Genomic DNA, 13,814 nt, shown 5'->3' with positions numbered 1-13,814 from the left:
GGTGCTGTCCCTCAGCTCTTCAGCTCAAGGCTAGCGCTCTACCACTTGAGCCACAGCACCACTTCCGGCTTTTTTCTTTTTGCTTATGTGGGCCTCATGCAGGCAAGGCAAGAGCTCTACCACTGAGCCACCTTCCCAGCCCAATGTCTTAATATTTTAAAAAAGTACCTAAATTTAATTATTTTAGACTTAAGAATATTTCAATTTATGAATTTAGGAACAGTAGCAGGAGCCTCCTGATTTCTGCCTCCTAAGTATCTGGGATTATAATTGTGAACCACCATATTCTAGAGTCATGGGTAACACCATTGCTTTGGGTAGGGTAATAGTTGGTAGTACCTATTGGAGCAAACTACTCACACTGCAATCTTAAGAATTTCCCGTTAGCTCTCACCTCTCAAAGGTACTACCATAAAACAGTAGTGCCATATCTGGGGATTAAGACTTTAACATATGGACCTTTAGGCAATATTTAGAACTCAGTTAAATACTTAGATATGGGAGAAATACATTTCTCTGTTATTTAAATATAGAGGAGGATCATAGAGTGGAGGAAAGCCCCGCCATTTTCTACATGTGTGTTCCATCTTTTTGTCTGAGGAAATGACTTCACTTGTTGCCATCTCCTAGCCATGGAGTCTGCTACGGGCTGGCCTAACAGAGCACCATGATATGGATTACTTACAAAGGCTAAAAATTTACTGTAAAATTGCCAGCAATATTGGTTTCTCTGGCCTCTCTCTATCTAGATTTTCATCCAAATCCTCTTCTTATCCAGACATGGGTCATACTGGATAAAAGCCATAGCATATGATTATTTTGAAATGATAATTTTCTAATTCTATTATTATTTTTAGTTTCATTAACTAACATTTAAAAATAGTTATTTTTTAACATGTTACCATCATTCATTGAGTACTTATTTTCTTCCTGCTCCATTTCTTTCAGTAATCTGAGTTTCTTTTATTTTTATTTAGAAAACAATATTTGGGACCTTGGATGTGTTCATTACTACTGGAATATCTGTAGTCTAAGTCTTCTCTCACACACTCTTACTGATATACCCATTGATTATCTATATTATAACTGAAGGTTTCTCATAGATATTTATAGCTCCAAATCTAACATCATAAAGTCAATTTAATCTTTCCTATGTAACATTTCAACTTCTTTTTCTAACAGAAACTTAGCATCTGTTATTTGCAGTATATTTGCTTACTGACTCAATGGTAGAACATAAAAAATTTGCTGCTTACTGAAGTTCGGCAATTTTCTTCCATGCAATCTCCATCTCAATGAATTAGGAAGTTCAGATAATTTAGCTCTTAGATGTATACTACATAAAGTAACTCATTCATTGTACCCACATACAACACTTGAATTCAATTTCCATATGAAACAAACATACTTGAACATTTAGCCTGACTAACGTAGAAGTTAAGATGAATTTCTATTCATTTTCTTCTTAATAGTATTCTTAGGATAGTAATTATATGTGTATGCTTTGGAGTGTTTAGAAAGAAAAGAAAAAATAAAATGATAAAATGTTTAGTTAGCCATTCAAAGCAGATTCTACTTGTAGGAAAAGCAGAAAAGAATCACTTTGTTTTCAGAAAGTAATTACTTTTTATTTATTGTCAGAAAGCTTTCTACCATGATATTCATTCAACACATGGTAAGCACTTCAGAAGTTTATAATGAAAAATACTTGACTTTTTAGACTAGCTTAATGAGTAGTCTAGCCTGTCTTTTGTAAATGTCAAACTTACATAATTGAGTTTTGCTAGCTTCATGATATTGTTTATGGCATGACATGTTGTATGCACAATGTTATTACAAAACATTAAACAGATTTGTCAACAAGTGGGGGCAAAAGAATTATAATTCAATCTATGAATTTCATTATGTTGGAAGAGGAAAAATGGAATGTTTTCCTCCATTTTAATTGATACACAGAACACTTCAAGCCCTGCTTCAGTGCCTCTTTTCATCTAAGAAAAAACACACAGTAACAGAGATAAAATTCTTTGTCAATAAGAATTTGTTCACTCTATCTGCTTCACCTTTAATTTCATACGTAAATGCTTAAAAGAAAGTATTGATCTGAGATATTCTGACTCTAATAGCAGTATGGCTCAAGTCGAGTCAGACTGTTTTATTACAATAATCTTTTTAAATATTTTTATTGTAAAGATACTGTACAGAGTACAATAATCTTTTTATGTGAAAAGAATTAGACCTTTTACTGTAATACTGGCTTTTCTACAATATTAACATTTTGAGAATTTACTTACATAGTCTCTATATAAAACAAATAAAAAAAATGTACAGTAGAATCCCTTTCTAAACCACAGCAAGTGAGCATGTGTTATAACTCTTTGTTCAAACTTAGAAGGGAGATGGATTATAGATAAATATGTATATACATAATTCCTCACAACCAAATATACAAGTTTGTGTGAACTGTACAGTAGCTTTCCTTTCCAGGACCTACTAAAGCATAACTTAAAGAAAGTTTAGTTTTAAATCTCAACATATTTTTGCATTGGATGATTTCAGAGACATTTTTTTTTAAATCATGGTAATGACTGCTAATAGGCTATTGATTTTGACCGTAACAGTCTCCTTCAGATTGTTGCTCACATGCCTAAGACAGAAAAAGAAATCTAAGAAGTTCTTAAGTTTTCTATTGTTATGCTATATCATACAATTTTAGTGAGTTGGGTGTTGTATATTTAGTGAGTCATTCTACACCAGATAGGAAGACAGATGGGGCGTCTGCAGTTTAGAAATCTGTGCAAAGAGCAAGGCAGATGGATTGGTTTAGATTTGTCCATGAAAATGTTTATCTGTGAGCATGACTCTTGAAGTCAGAATAATACATTTAGAGAATTTTCCAAAAATAATAAAATTGATATATGAAACTAATAGTTTTGAAAAGTAACCTGAAATGTAAACTTCATCAAATTCCTTAATTATGCCTTTTGAACTGCCAATAAGAATCAGTGAAATAGAATACTTGGTCATCATTTATTTATTTGTCTTATTATGATTATGTAGATGGAAGATATCTTTATAACTTGTAATTAATTGTGCGTGATCTTTGGAGCTCTCTGTTGTCTGAATCAGTATGTTTAATTTCAAGAAACAGAAACAAACTGATTTGAAAATGGTGAACCAAAACAAAGGTCACCCAGGTGCTGGTGGCTCATACCTGTAATCCTAGCTACTCAGGAGGCTGAGATCTGAGGATTGCAGTTCAAAACCTGGGCAGGAAAGTCTGTGAGACTCTTATCTTCAATTAATTACCAGAAAATGGAAGTGGCACTGTGGTTCAAAGTGGTAGAGAACTAGCCTTGAGCTGAAGATCAGTTCAGGGACAGTGCCCAGGCCTAGAGTTCAAGCCCTATGACCGACAAAAAAAAAAACAAACCCAAAACCAAACCAAAACAAAAACCCAACAACAAAACCCACAAAAAACAAAAAACAACCAAACAAACAAAAAAACAAAGGTCAGCGGTGGGGTGTAGCTCAAGCTGTAGAGCAGTTACTTAGCAAATGAGCAAACGAGGTTGATTGCTCACCCACAGGACTGAAAAAACAAGCAAGTGAAAAACAAGCAAAACCATCAGAAATGTTGAAATGGCCCCCAGGAAGGGGAGTAATTAGCTAAGGCTGTTCTAGCAGCTTCTGTAGCAAAAAGTTGTGAACTTCACCCTCATTCAGAAATGAATATTGCTTTGCTTCTATTAAAAGATTGGTTTGTGAATGGTCTGGTGTCCATCTTGGAGCCTGAGTGTCAGCTTCACAAAGGAATCTTCTGATGTGTGTGAATGAGGAGAGACAAATTTGGTCATTTTTACAAGAACGCTCCAGGGCTGGCCATAGATGTGACATTACTTGGGGCTACTTAATGATATGTATTTCTATAAGAAGGAAGCTAAGTATTCATGGATAAAAATATATTAATCTGAAAATTATACTAACTGATGTGATGTAAATTATGCTAACTGAACATGTGGGGAGGATATGTTCTTCAGAATGTTAAATATAATTTATTATTTATATTACTGACATGATTTATTAATTGCTAACTTAATAATATTATCCCAAATGCATACAGAATGAGTTAAGAATTAATTGCTGGAGATTTGTGTTAACTGTGGTAAGATGTTCATTAAATTCTAATGTACATTCTTTTAAATTCAAAATTCAAGCAGAATGGAATTTTTTAAATACCATAGATTGTACCTGAATGAGGATAATATTTCTGACAAAATGAAGTTATATATTTTGTCTATAAGATTACTACATTGGTTCATAAGATGAACCATTCTGTGGGATGTAGTCAGAAAGTATTTAAAAACCCACTTTTGCTGTGTGTGTGTATGGCGGGGGGTATGATCCTGAGGCTCAAACTCATGAACTCAAGGCCTGGGCATTGAGCTTTTTAACTCAAGGCTAGCACTCTACCAATTGAGCAACACCTCTACTTCTGGCTTTTTGGTTAATTGGAGATAAGAGTCTCATAGACTTTCTTGCCAGGGCTACTTTTGAGTTGTGTTCCAGTGAGGATGACATGCGTGATCCATTGACACATGCCACAATTTTAAAGTGTCTGTTTGCTCTATAACATCTCTGCTCATAACCCTGTCTTTACTAAAAACTCAAATGCAGAACTCACAATTTAACATTATTTGCAAGCTTTCTTGGTTAGACAGTTTTATGAGAACTGCTGTTGTAAGTTACTTTAAGGATGAGTTGTACATTTATGCGATCACCAGAAATGTACTGTGCAGTATATGCTGCTTCTTAGCAACTTCTGTGCTAAGTATAGGAAAACAGTACTTTGTATAATTCTGTACACATAGTATGTTTTCAATAGATGTGTTATTTGTAAACTGTGGGAAATAAAAAATAATAATGAGAGTCTAAACTGCATATAGTGAAGGTATGACTTCAGTTCTTATCTCTTTGCTAATTTTTTTTTTCTCCCCAGGGAAAGAAACAGAAAAGGCCAAGGAACGTTATGACAAGGCCACAATGAAACTTCATATGTTGCATAATCAGTATGTGTTGGCGTTGAAAGGGGCACAGCTTCATCAGAACCAGTATTATGATACCACACTTCCACTGCTTCTGGACTCCTTGCAAAAGATGCAAGAAGAAATGATAAAAGCACTGTAAGACACACTTCCTCTTTCTCAGAAAATCCCTTCAGAAGTCTGTTTCCTCTTTTACTTAAATTTCTATACCTCAAACCGATCTCACCTCATTGTTTTTCTCCTTCATTTTCACTGCTGGTGCTCCTTCACTTTGTGCTCCATCTCCTCAACTTTCCACCGGAGCTGCCCATACTCAGCCTGCAGATATGTAAACAAATGGCTATTTCCTATTTTACTGTTCTTCAGATTTAGTACTTAGAAATGGATATGCACATTAATGAGAGATTCAACACTTTTACTAAAAAATAATAGATGAAAACCTGTCCCCCCACAATAGTTAGATATTTAGACTTTGAACTGTGAAACTTGAAGAAAATAATTTTGGATGTTTATTTACCAGCTTCTTATTCTTTGTTTTCTCTGTATGATACTAAAAATCAACAAATGTTAATAGAGTTTTTGCTGTGTACAAAAGCATACTCTGATATGTATTTGGTATACAGAGATGTACAGGCTAAATTCTTACCTTTGAGGAGGTGACAATATACTCTCATCAGTAAGTCACAAGGCACATACATTTGCCACAGATGTTGACGTAAGGCAACAGAGAGAGATGAACCACTTATAGAAGGCCTTCATCTCTTTTATTAGTTGGTTTAGCCCTTTGCAAATGGTTAGATTACATTTTCTCTCAGAGAAAATGTGCAACAGGAATTCTTTAATATTACAGTTGTGCATTAGAGTAGGGCAGGGAAGATAGAAAGGAAATGAGATGACAAAAGGTTAGAAAAGATGAGATGAGTGGTTGGTTATCTCACAGGTGGAAATAAAGTTTACATTATGGTAAACTATGAAGGAAGAAACTTTGGCAAATTAAGTGCCAATTTTTCTTATAGTCTAGTTAATTTGATGATTGTTATATAAATTGACACCTGAACTCTTTGTTTTATTTGTTTGTTCATTTTTATTTTTTGCAGTCCTTGGACTTGAACTCAGGGCCTGGGCATTGTCCCTGAGCCTCTTTGTGCTCAAGGCTAGTGCTCTACTTCTTGAGCCACAGTACCACTTCCAGCTTTTCTGATTGGAGATAAGAGTCTCATGGACTTTCTGCTTGGGCTGCCTTCAAACTATGATCCTCAGATCTCAGCCTCCTGAATAGCTAGTATTATAGGAGTGAGCCACCAGCACCTGGCTTTTCTGTTTATTATTGTTTTTTGACTGTACTGAGGTTTAAATTCAGGGTCTTGTGCCTATTTTAGTAATTTTTCAAATAGTACCCCTCAGATTGTGATCCAGCTGTATCGCTGCAGCTTACATATCTGGAATCATAAGCCACTATTACTTGTTTTTTGTGATTGTGATTAGGTCTCATTACATTTTTGAATAGGCTAGCCTCTAACCATGAGTCTTCTATATAGCTAGGATGACAGGTGTATACTACTCTGACTATCCACGAACCTGTAGTTTTTTGTACTTTGAAATATAGCAGTTGGGCACCAGTGGCTCATGCCTGTAACCTATTACATGAAAAAGCCTTTTTTTCTTTTTGTAAAACATTCTGAATTGTATTGGGCAACACATTTTCTATTTTAATACTTACATAGAATAGTCCCTTTACGTATAAATGTTTTAGATAAGGGATCTAGATTATCAATAGTTCTTGAGCAATAATGACTTCTAGAACTTTTGAAATGAGATCAAATTTGATGTTACCTTTCAGACTCTTCTTGACTTAGTTTTGCTTAATGTGAAAGTATGAAGATAACTCTGTGTGTGTGTATGTGTGTGTGTGTATCTCTGTGTGTGTGTGTATGTGTGTGTGTGTGTAAAACTCAATTTTAGATGATCTCCATTTTCACTCTAAGGAAAGAAGATAAATGTTTTTAGTCAGCTTGGGTGTGTTAATTTTCCACTGATGATAAAATAGTGAAATATCTACTTAAAACATTTAATTTATGAATCTAGCTACATTATATATTTTTTCCTATTTTCATTTTACCAATAAAATTCAAAATTATTGAATTTTTAATAACATTTTTTCATTATCACTGTAAAATTTATTTGGGACAAAATAGTTTGTCGTACATTGCATTAGATCTAGCATTTAAACATCTAACCATGATGTTAATACTCAAAGAGAATCCTGTGTGACAAGTGTCCTTTCATGCACTGTTGAGAGATTTCTACTTTCTCCGTTTGTCTGAGGTATAAACATTGGTTCATGTCAGAGCCATTTAATGATGTCCATTTTATGACTATTTATTCCTATTAATATTGACTAAATCTGTATTTAAATTACTCTACTTTCCCTTTTAAACATATCCATTAATCATGTCTACAATCATTTGAAACTAGCATTACCTGAGCAAGTTTAAAGCTATTTTTTTAATCCAACACTTTTTCTATTTAAAACAAAGTAATTGAAAAAGCATTTCATAATAATGGAGCCTTGTGAATAATAATTTTGATTTATTATTAGTAGAAGAAATAAAAATTACAATTTATATGTATTTGGGAATATTCAGGATAAGTTCATTTGCACTTGCTTTGAAGCCACTATTGACCAGTAGAATTTGTTTTGCGCATAGCATTTTTAAGTAAGGATATTTGTTCTTTGTAACAAAAAAGACTTTTTTTACTTTTGTATTTATTGGACAAGGCTGATAACTTTGATAATATTTTTGTTACAAACTGTAGTCAGGAGAAGAGATGAAGGGTCATGGAACATACAGATTTAGGGTTGCAGAAAGTCATGGAAGATATGTTGAAGTAAGTTCTATACATAAAAAAGAACAAACCTCAGGAGCAGATGAATAACTGAGAGGTAGGGTAAATAATGAATATAATTTTCCCTAGGTCCATCAATTTCTTTACAAATGACATAATATCATCCTTTCTAATGGATTATTAGTAAAATTCCATTGTATATATACACTGTTCTTTTCTTCTTCTTTTGCCTGTTCTTTTTCTTCTTTTTGTTTTTTTTTCCTTTTGGTGCTAGTACTGGGTCTTGAACTCAGGGCCTGCTGATGTTGCTTGCTCAAAGAGGGCACTCTATCACTTGACCTAAGCCTTTATTTCTGGCTTTTTACTGTTTTATTATAGATTAAATAGTCTCTTTAAGACACTAAAGAGTCTCAAATTTGTCTGCCTGGGATGGCCCTGAACCATAATCTTCAGAACTCAGCTTCCTGATAGAATTATAGGCATGAGGCACTGCTCTGAGGCTGATAGTACATTTCTTATGTTTAATTTTCAAAACTCTTTTTGGGTCTTTGTCTCTCTTGATTAAAAACTTGAAATGTTATAATTTTTTTTCAGAAAAGGTATATTGGATGAATACAGCCAGATAACCAGTCTTGTTACAGAGGAAATAGTGAATGTCCATAAGGAGATTCAAATGTCAGTTGAACAGATAGATCCTGAAACAGAATATAATAATTTCATAGAGGTTCATAGGTAAGATATTTTCATCCCTTGTTATTTATGGAAATATTATTTTATCTTTATATAATGTTTGAAAAAAGTAAAAAGATGTTACTGGGACATAGTATCTTTCAGATTAATTTGCTTTTAAATTTTAGAGATTCAATGTTGATAACTAATTCATATAATTATATTAAAAAGTTTATCAGTTATTATATCACATTGTTTAACCTGCAAAATCATATTTATAATATGGTTTTTATAATATATTTATAATATGATCCTATTATATCATATTTAGAATATGATAATAATATATTTATAATATGATAATAATGCTGTGAATTTATATGGATAGTAAGTTTTCTGAGGCACCAATTGCTTTTTCAAGCATTCATCTTATTTATTTTATTTTTTAATTTTTTAAATAAGTTTTTTATTGTGAAAATACCATATAAAGGGGTTACAATTACATGAGCAAGGTAATGAATACATTACTTATAAAGCATTGTTGCCTCCTCCTTTGTTTCCCCTACCATCCCTGCCCTCCCATCTCCATGACTACATTCTGGCCTTCCCCCCACCCCCGCGCCAAAGTTGTAAAGTTCGTTTTTTTGACATACCGTCTTGTACATCTCATTGTTGCAATGGGTACACCTGTACCCCTATTTAAACAATTTGTTTTTTTCCTTCCCCTCCCCCAATTATACTAACATCAAATACAGTGAAAGCAGGGGTTATACCATTGGGGAGGGACATACAAAGCAACAAAGAAATCACCTTATAAAAATGTTAGAAACAATAGCAAGCAAGAAAAAAAAAACACTTGTGTCCTTATCTTGGGTTCATTTCACCTAACATCATCTTCTTTTTTTATTGTGAAAATACTGTACAAAGGGGTTACAATTACATGGGCAAGATAACGAGTACATTTCTTATCAAGCATTGTAGCCTCCTTCTTTGTTTCCCCTTCCCATCCCTTTCCATCCTCCTCCCTCCCCCACCCAATCCACCTCCCCCCCCCAAAGTTGTAGCGTTCGTCATCTTAATTTATACTTAATGAAAGTGACAAGAAAAAAAGCAGGTACATGTCTGTATTCTATAAATGAGAGAAATAAAGCTCACATTATATACATAGCTCTCAGGGGCTGGGAAGATGGCTCAGTGGTAGAGCACTTGCCTTGCATGCCTGAGGCCCTGGGTTCAATTCCTCAGCATCACATAAGCAAAAAGAAAGCCGGAAGTGGTGCTGTGGCTCAAGTGGTAGAGTGCTAACCTTGAGCTAAAGAGCTGAGGGACAGTGCCCAGGCCCAGAGTTCAGGCCCCACGACCGGACCCCCCCTCCCCCCCCAAAAATAGCTCTCAGATGCTTATGGTTTACTTTAATTCTGTTATTTGTGTTTACTTTTTATTCAAATTTTGAATAAGAATATTCTATTTTTTGAGAGTAGTAAGATATATTGTGATAGTATGTTTATATTAATTAGAATTCTTTGGTTATCTTGCTAGAACAACAGCTGCTAAAGAACAAGAAATAGAGTTTGACACTTCCTTATTAGAAGAAAATGAAAACCTTCAGGCGAATGAAATCATGTGGAATAATTTAACAGCAGAAAGTTTGCAAGTAATGTAAGTATCATTGAGACATGTTAATTTTATTTATTATTACCATTTTTTATAACTTCAAAAATCAAACTTTTTGATGTTACTTTAATATCTCCAATTATTAGTAATACCTTATATTAGAATAATGTCCATTTTAAATCCACCTCTAATACTTATTGGCAGAATCATTTTGAAAATGAAGACAGTGTAAGTGTTATTGGTGTTATAACATTTAGTACAAAATTGGACTTTTTTTTTGTTTGTACTGGGGTTTTGGGTCTTGTATTTGTGAGGCATGGTCTCTGCTTGAGCCATGCCCCAAGACAGTTTTGTTTATTTATTTTTGGGGTAAGTTCCTTTCCTTTTCTTTGTGCCTATCTGGAATGTGATCTTCCTATTTTTGCCTGTCATATCAGTAGGATGACAGGTAAATACCGCCATGCACAGCTTAACGGTAGAGATGGAGGTCTCAGGAACTTTTTGTGTGAGTCAGGCTTCAGCCTGGCTTCTACCAGAACAGAACATTGCTTCTACCAGAAAAACAAGTTTCTACCTCCAAAGTAGCTGAAATTTCAAGGATGAACCACCAGTCTCAGCACAATTTTTCTTTCAATTGCATTATTTTCTCTTGAAGCAAGGATATCTTTTATGATAGACTATTGAACAACTTCTATTTTATTTTTTGTTACCTAAAAAAATTAAAGGAATTTTGATATATTAATGTGCTTTTTAGTATTATGCAACTATTAAATACTATTTTCTGAATTTTAGGAGCATAATTAAGGCACTATACTATTAAATATTTAACTTGTCTCCTAATTTGTTTGAGGAAAATACAAAGAAATGCATTTATTAGTAAACTGTATACATACTTGTGTTTGTATCAAAACTAAAGCTAAAAATAAGTATGTACATAGGAATGGGTCTCTTCAAACTGGATATGTTATATTATTTTGCTTGTTGAAATTTTAAATTGTAGCCAAAATTCCTCATCTAACAAAATTAATTTCCTACTACTCACTAACACTGAGGTGGTATGACAGTTTGCTAAAATAGGACTGTGGGATTATTTTTTGGATTTGGGCAATAGAAAATCTCTTGGAAAAGGGTTTGAAATCTTTAAAGGTAGCCTGATTGAATTAAAGGAACCTCTGTTTAAGATGAAGCATTAATTATGGAATACTGAAATTTGAGGGGAATGGAGGCATGGGCATTCCCCACATAGTGAGCATGATTTGACTATTAAATCTTGACCTTTTACATTTAGAATGTCACCTATTTCTAAACTAGTATTTCTCACTTGCATCGATTTTGTTTTCTAAGGGATATTTGACAATGGTTGGGAATGTTAGCCAGGAATCTCCTGCTGTTCACATTAAAGATGAATCCATGGCACTGGATGGTTGGTAGAGAGTTTCTCAATTCCTGTGTAGTAAGACATCCTTTCCTTGTCTTATTTCATGTGCTGCATGGTAAACAAGGCATGTTACTCCTGATTTTCTTATTACTATTTTGTTCTCCAATAACTTGCCTATCCTTTAAAATTTTTAGTAGGTATTTAAAATTATCTAGATTAAAGTTCAAGAAGCATATACTGATATTAACAACTTCTTTTTATAAATCTCAAAATAGAATGAATATATAGATTTTGCAGTTTAATGCGCTAAATTAAAAATATCTATAATAATTTTTAGGAACCATCAGAGATTTGTGACCATAGAATTTATTTTGTCTTTTAGGGTACAATAAGAATAAATTAATTTCATAAATTAGTATTTTTTACTGTGGTGATAAAGTGATGAGCAAAAATACAATAAATTAGAGATAATAAATTTTTTTTTTTGTTGTTTGTTTTGGCCGGTCATGGAGCCTGAACTCTGGGCCTGGGCGCTGTCCTTCAGCTCTTTAGCTCAAGGCTAGCACTCTAGCACTCGAGTCATAGCACCATTTCTGGCTTTTTCTGCTTATGTGGTGCTGAGAAATCGAACCCAGGGCCTCATGCATGCAAAGCAAGTGCTCTACCACTGAGCCACCTTCCCAGCCCATAAATTTTTGATAATACAGAAAATTTGTTTACATCTTACTGAGATAAAACTTTTAGCTACATTTTATTCAACAGTGTCTATATTCCTTATATTTTATTCCAGAAAGCATTATTCATTGTTTTAATCATTTTAAGATAAATTTTAAGCTGGGCTTTGGTGGCTCACGCCTGTGATCCTAGCTACTCAGGAGGCTGAGATCTGAGGATTGTGGTTCAAAGCTAGACAAGGAAGGAAAGTCTGTGAGACTCTTATCTCTAATTAACCACTAGAAAACTGAACATGGAGTTGTGGCTCAAAGTGGTAGAGCATTAGCCTTGAGTGAAAGAGCTCTCAGGGACAGTGCCCAGGGCCAGAATTCAAGCCCCATGACTACCACCAACACCACCACCACCACCACCACCACTACCACCACCACCAGCATCACCAACAACAAACAAAAGATAAATTTTAGATAATTCCCTTGAAACTGGTAACTGGTATGTGTGTGTGTGTGTGTGTGTGTGTGTGTGTGTGTAATCCTGGGAAGAGATAGTCTTGAGAAATTATAATGTAATTTTTGAAATAAAAAAAATACAAGAAAGAACCTAATTCTAGATTGGCAAATATTAAGTAATTTGGTAACATTCATTGTTATATAAGGCATAAAGAAGTGAACCTTTTTATGAAGTATTGGTAGAAATGTAAATTCTATAACTTCCTTTGCCAAAAGTTATTATCCTTGCCAAAATTATCTTTAAGAAAATAAATTTAAGCCCTTTACAGTGGAAATCTAGTGATAAATTATACATAATAGCTACCACCTTTTACTCCCTAATACTCCAAAAGTATTTTTAGCATACTCTCAACTATATATATATATATATATATATATAATTTTTTTTCTTGGTCGTAGGGCTTGAACTCTGGGCCTGGGTGCTGTCTCTCAGCTCTTCAGTTTAAGGCACTCACTCTACCATCTGAGCCACAGTGCCACCTCCAGTTTTCTGGTGGTTAATTGGAGATAAGAGTTTCATGGCTTTTTGCTGCTTGGGATGGCTTTGTACTGCGATCCTCAGATCTCAGCCTCCTGAGTAGCTAGGATTACATGAGTGAGCCACCAGCGCTGGCTGTCAACTATATTTATACAGGTGTATTGATGTAGAAAAGTTAAACTTAAAAAGATTTTTGGGATTTTTAAAAAATGTTATTTTTCTAGTAAAGGTGATGTGCAGAGTGTTAACAGTTACATAAATCAGGTAATGAGTACATTTGTTTTTGAACAGTGTCACTTCTTGCCTTTTTTTTTCTCCCAGTTTTTCCCCTTCTGACCCCACCCTTCACGACAAGTTATATAGTTCATTTTCAACATAGTGTCAAGTGCATATCACTGCTGAGTTAGTTCACCTTTTGTCACCTTTTGTCACCTTTTGTGCTTCTCCCTTTCCATCCCCCAAACTGATAAACTTATATAGAAGACAGAGGTACAGAGATCAAAAACAGTGACAAAGGGGAAAATAACAAGAGAACAAAAACAAAGTAAAATAATAAACTTCTTGTTTCCATTTTTTGGAGCTTGTTTTAATTTTTTTTTTTT

General features: G+C 34.0%; 1 protein-coding gene across 1 annotated transcript in view; it reads left to right on the top strand.

Annotated features, from left to right (window-relative positions):
• Window positions 1–13,814, top strand: part of Fer (fer (fps/fes related) tyrosine kinase) — a 356,813-nt gene that overhangs the window by 42,283 nt on the left and 300,716 nt on the right. Inside the window, exons 4-6 of the mRNA XM_013020434.1 lie at window positions 5,000–5,183; window positions 8,487–8,624; window positions 10,101–10,220. Of these exons, the coding sequence (XP_012875888.1) occupies window positions 5,000–5,183; window positions 8,487–8,624; window positions 10,101–10,220 (442 nt within the window). The remainder of the gene's footprint in view (window positions 1–4,999; window positions 5,184–8,486; window positions 8,625–10,100; window positions 10,221–13,814) is intronic.

This window comes from Dipodomys ordii, unplaced genomic scaffold (assembly GCF_000151885.1).
Source record: "Dipodomys ordii isolate 6190 unplaced genomic scaffold, Dord_2.0 Scaffold50, whole genome shotgun sequence".
Taxonomy (NCBI): Eukaryota; Metazoa; Chordata; class Mammalia; order Rodentia; family Heteromyidae; genus Dipodomys; species Dipodomys ordii.
This window is presented reverse-complemented; position numbering and strand designations above follow the sequence as displayed.